A 5,957-nucleotide genomic window follows, 5' to 3' on the forward strand; every position below is an offset into this window, starting at 1 on the left:
ATTTGTAAATTTTATTTGTTATCTTTTATAAATTTATTTAATAAAATTGTAAATTTGAATGAATAAAAATTAAAAATATATTAGCTAATTTCCCATAGGGAGTATGCGGATATTTCCTAAGTGAGGAAAAGCTTTTGAGAAATAGAGTAAAATAAACAAACACGAGGGGCCGGGAGAGGAAAGCTGTGGTGGGGAGCTCGAAGACCATCCTAGCCATGAGTTTACCGGCAGCCGTCGAGCAGTCAACAAGCTAGACCTTCCGTCATGAGTCTCTTCACCACGTACGTACCTATCGTATATAATATAACTTAACTCATCCACTTTACTAACTTAGAATACATGATATTTATATCACAATACATATGTACTATAGTATATTGTTTCTTTTCATTAAACCATTTTTACGACGTTATTGGCACATATATAATTCTCGATCCACAAGGATGAGTAGATAGATTTTATAGAATGCTATTGATGATTTAAATATAAAAAAGAAAAAAATATTAGTACTTTCATATACCATAAATTATCAAAAAAATTTTATACCAAAGATTTATGAAATATAAAAGTTTTAATAAAATCCTTTTATCTGTAGAGCTTAAGTGACCGAAAATTTAAAAAAGTGTATACTGTAAGTGAACTAAAACATTCATAAAAACTTCGTTTCAGTAAAAATAATTTTATTTCTCAACTCAAATTATATGTTTTAATTTTATCAGTTGATTTTTGAAAAGTACCTATACCTATAACCGGTCCAAAGATTTAGTAATTGTTTTCTATTTTATTGTTTAATTTTCAACATGCAATTTTAATTAAAAATAAATTTCAATTCCTGATAAGTTATGTATGATAAAATATGATCTAGAAATCACTACTAACTAAAGCACTAAACCCAGTGCACCTTAAAAATGATTTTGCACTTATTCGTACGTGTTCTTCTTTGTCTGCACCCCACAACTAGGTTCTAAAAATAATATCTATGCAGGGTTAAGAGTTATTTAAAGTTTTTCCTAAAGATAATGGCAACTCGACTTTATGTTTTATCTTTTATTAGTTATAAATTAATGCATCGACATTTTCTAATCAACTTTTCGGGACTCTTATGTCCATCTACGGAACTATATTTCTTCATATTTACGTTTTTACTCAGTTTTGACAAAATAAATACATGAATTATATCGTCAAATCTGTAACAAGATCTTATTCTCAGAATGTCACTAGAAGGAGCCAAATATAGCACTCCTTTATTTTATGAATGGTTTGGCGATGTAATTTATTTATTTGTTATGAATAATACAAAAAGAGTAAAAATGTAACTATGAAATTTAGTTCTGAAAAGGCGACTCCGAAATCTTGAATAGTTTGTATTGATTTTTCCACAATTTAAAAATTATCCTTAAGACTAAACAAATTTTATTTGAAACAGTTAGCATACAAATAAGCATGAAAGTTATTTCGACGTTTCGATGTATATTCCAGCCCTTCATCAGTGAGATAAATTTAGAGTTGAATTATTATGATAAAATATTATTTATTATATTTTAATATTATATGGAGTCTTGTCTGTCAGTTTTTATTTAGTGAGGGTGTCCCTTTTTCAATAGTATAACTAATAATAAGACATATATTCAAATAAATGACTGGCAAATAATGGAGAAAAGAATTAGAGATCAATATGGTGCTGGGCACTTCGATACTTCTTAAATCTCTTATAATAAGCTAATCCATCCTGAATTATATACTTTTTTCATAATATTAACTTTAAAAATTGTGTTATGATTTATATAGTAAATAATTCAAAATAAAATTTAAAAACTAGAAAATTTATTTATGCGTTTTAAAGTGGTCTTAGACATTATTCGTTAAATAATAAATTGGTTGCCACTAAATATAATTTGTTCATTATTAAACGAGATTTATCTAACAAAAAACAAATCAAGTTCTCATTTCATTTCAAATTTCACGAGCATCACACTAGGGCGAACCCTATCTAAGAAATCACCCCTTCGAAAAGAGTGACAGACCCTAGAAGACGTAGAAGACGCTCTGATAAACCGCGCCACTTGGAGCTGTGCCACTGGAATTGTTTTAGGGGTTCTACCCAGTTCTCGTCTGCTTTAAAATGTTTGCAATTTATTTTGTAGAAAATTTAGTCGAATTAAGTAGTTTAAGATAGGCTCTATTGGAGGGTGGGAGGGGCGGTTGCCGATTCCTAGTTTTGGCTAATGTTACAATATTGTTGGATGTATGTAAATTTTTTGAAATTATTTTCTGAATAACGATGGATTATAAATATAGACTATTCAGAACATTAATTTATTTTTTTTGTTTTAAAATTAACGTAAGTTAAAAAAAAAAATATTACAACTTTTCAAGATTTTTGATCAACAAAATGAATTACTTTTTCAAAGTTTATTTATTTAAATACATTAGTTTTTATTAAAATCAGATATAAACAGCTCATCAATCTTTATTGAAAAAAATAAATACTTATAGTTCATTTTGGATACATCTTCATTTATTGATCACACTCGTGTGTACTTGTACTGGGGCCCCTATTAATTAATGATACGAATTTATTAAAAACGAAAAGTCTTGGCAAGCTATGAATGAACTAACCTTCAACTCAAATCCTTGACCGCCAGTCTCAGGTTGTGTTTAGCTTCTTGTTTACATTTATCTAACCTAGTGAAATTTCGAGGATACTCTCATAAGTTTTTTAATATCTCATTTCATCCAAATCATTTCGTAAATTAAATTTTATTTATGCTTTTTTTTTTTATTAGAAATTTTTAATCGTTGTATCTCCTAGATATAAATAAACGACTGAAATAAAATCACGTGAATGTCAACGCAAAAAGACTTGTTGAATGAGGGTGAAAAAAGATTATGAAATTATTAGGCGTGTCCGAAGATCCAGTGATGAAAATCGGAAGGTTAAAAGTCACTGAGTTAAGAGTTAATTTTTATATAGATTTGTTTTGCACATTCTCAGCGATATTGTATCGCTATAACCGAGAGGAATTTTTTTAATTTAATAATTATTATACTAAAAAAAACTGAATGGGTGTAAACGAGATAACTGAGTAATTGGCTATTCTATTTTAGGTGATATCCTAATGTAGTTGTTGGTTTGAATAGGAACAAATCCATTCACATACACTGTCTTCAAATTGAGATTTATTTTTATTATTTTTTACTTCCATTTACCTATTTATTAAACGTATCCTAAGAAGTAATGGTCTGACCGTGAAAAATTTCGAACCCAACGGAAATAAACTTATTAAGGTAACTTGAGTCCGAATAACAAGGTTTCGCAAAATGGTCTCTGTGCGTGTGAAAAGCCTAGCTCAAAAAAGAAAAGTTGTACAACGTAAAGCTGATAATGTTAATTTATTTTATTTATTTATTTACATGTCTGTCAACTATCTCTCTCTTCTTCATTATGCAGCTCTGTTTTACCTTTTGTATTATAGTGTTACCACTAATCATACATGGTAGCCTTATTTATCTGTTATATTTACTAGCCTGACTTTTTAAACAGACAATTATAGCGAGTAGGTTAGTCGATGGACGAAATTTCACTATCTCACAAGAGGAGAATCCTTCCCCGGGGGCATCCTTTCCCGGAATTTTTTTGCGATTTTTAAATATTCCTCGATTAAACTATCTTAAAGTTTCCTCCTCCCGTTTTAAGCTAATATTTAAAAAGTGATATAGGACAGTCGCTGTCCGGGGGTCTTGGTGAGGTGGGTCCGGCGGAGAAGGATTGTTTTTTTTTATTATTATCTCCTCTTGTGAGATTATGACATGTAGTACATCGACCAAATTACTCGCTGTAATTGTCTGTTTGAAATGTCAGATGAGTAAGACTACCACGGAGGGCGGGAGTGGTTGGAACCTGCAATGAACCTTACAATACCACAAAGCAGTAGTATGCTTGTATACACTTGTCATTTGTATTATGCATTAATATGTATGTATTGTATAAATTTAATAATAAAGGAGGTTACGAAAAAAAAAATTTCATTCCCTTATTCAATTTCAGGCGCTTTTTAAATATTGCTCGTCTAAATCAACTCGGGTTTCGCATTATCCGATTGCTTTACTTTATAATAGTTTCAGCTCTAAAATCATTCGTTCCCAGCCATACAGCCTTCAAGAGCCTTGCTCTATAGGTCTTGGAACAAACTGGCGTTTTTAATCTTATTATTATTTTGATGAAACAAAACTTTGTGTCTGTTATCCCCAAATACTAGGGCATGTGCCTTGTGTCTTGTAAGCCATGTTGGTTATTTGCTAACTGGCTGGACAAAAACATAAATGCAGTAAAAATTAATGATTGGAAAAATCTATTCAAAATTAACGAAAAGAGTGAAAGTTAGATTTATTCCTGCATAGAATATAATGATTACAGAATAAAAGGAAGAATCAAATTTTTGTTCTTAAATATTTAGAACAAAATTTATTTTGGTGACGCCTACTCTCTACACTTACACGAATTTTCTTCAACAGTGTTTTGAGACATTCAAGCAGCTCGTCATTATCGATTTTGAAAAAAAGTGGGTTACCAAGTTCTTCCTCAGTAGTCTTGATAGACCATACGATAAAATAATGAAGACATTAAAGTGCTTTTTGAAGAAGAGGTAAACAATCATTATGAAATATTTCGAATCCGCCGGTAAAATAGTAAAAATGGTAATGGTCGAATAACAGCGTCCACTGGGTGTTTGCTTTTACTAGCTATTAGTTAATAAACGCCTTTATCGCATAGTCGCTCTTAGCTACGCTACCGTATCGATGTGTAGCAATTATGTCTTATCCTCATTCATAAACTTAGTAAGGGATATTTATATAGAAACTTTTTTTATATTGTTAACTTTCGAAGGAGAAATATTTTTCCATGTTAAAAATAGTAGAAAGAGTAGAAATATAATGTGTAATATACTGTTGGTAAGCCAACGTTTTTAGATTTATTAAAATTCAGCGTATAAAGTCGTAGGAGTATAATGGAGAGCTTCGAAAAACGTATAAATAAACGGAATTTGTAAATATTTATTTTCGTGTTTCCATGGTTGTTATGATAATAGATAATAACTTTCACTCAGCTATGTCTGAAATGCTGAGTATAGGGGAGTGTTTTCATCGTGAATAATAAAAAAACTGCAATTTTATAAAGGGATAAGATTAATTCTAATTCAAGGAACATAAGTGGGAGCTGTGAGATGCGCGCACTGCACTAAATGTTTAATTTATGTTTTTAACATGCTATAGACAAATTCACTAGTTTTCTATCCTATGGTTTATTAGTAGTATCGTCTAACATCAATATAGATTGAAACATTTTTCTTTTCAACAGAATTATTCATTTCTTATGTTTAGCTAAAATAAGAACTTAGCAATTGAACTATAATTAGAAGCAATTATGTTTAGGATAAAGAGGAGGAAGAAATATAGACTAGCGACAACTACGACGAACTAAGTGAAATGGGGAAAACAGAGTATTAAATCACGTTTCAATAGGAGCTACGACATAAAACGTTCAAAAATAACCTACATCAATAATGTAACTGGTTTTTATTTTCTTGACTGTTTAATAAATTTACAACTGGAATTTTCAGTCGGCATAGCTCCTCTGTTGTACGAGATAAATAAAATCCGGGGTTTATTTACAAATAAACTAGGCTATAAACTATAAATAGGTTATAAAACTATAAATTAAATAAATCCATTTAATTATATTATTTCAAAAATTTTTCGAGACCAGGTAATATTTATCAATAAATCAATTTAATATCCAAAACAGTCTCAAAACAATTTATTTATTTGTCCAACGTTTCGGCCCTTCTAGCCATCTTCAGGGACATCTTCAACATAAAAATCCTTCTCACATTAATTATTTTCTACTTGCAGGCTATTTTGCCCAGGTCAATTTCTTTATTTAAGTTAAAACCTCT

The 5,957-nt window shown here is 30.0% G+C and overlaps 1 protein-coding gene across 1 annotated transcript in view; it reads left to right on the top strand.

Annotated features, from left to right (window-relative positions):
- The first annotated feature begins 230 nt into the window (after positions 1 to 230).
- shd (cytochrome P450 family 24 subfamily A member shade) overlaps positions 231 to 5,957 on the top strand; it is a 57,505-nt gene continuing 51,778 nt past the window's right edge. Inside the window, exon 1 of the mRNA XM_014434430.3 lies at positions 231 to 281. Coding sequence (XP_014289916.1) covers positions 265 to 281 — 17 coding nt within the window. The 5' untranslated portion in view covers positions 231 to 264. The remainder of the gene's footprint in view (positions 282 to 5,957) is intronic.

Source organism: Halyomorpha halys, unplaced genomic scaffold (assembly GCF_000696795.3).
Source record: "Halyomorpha halys isolate HHAL.00 unplaced genomic scaffold, Hhal_1.1 Scaffold1368.1, whole genome shotgun sequence".
In the NCBI taxonomy this organism is placed as follows: Eukaryota; Metazoa; Arthropoda; class Insecta; order Hemiptera; family Pentatomidae; genus Halyomorpha; species Halyomorpha halys.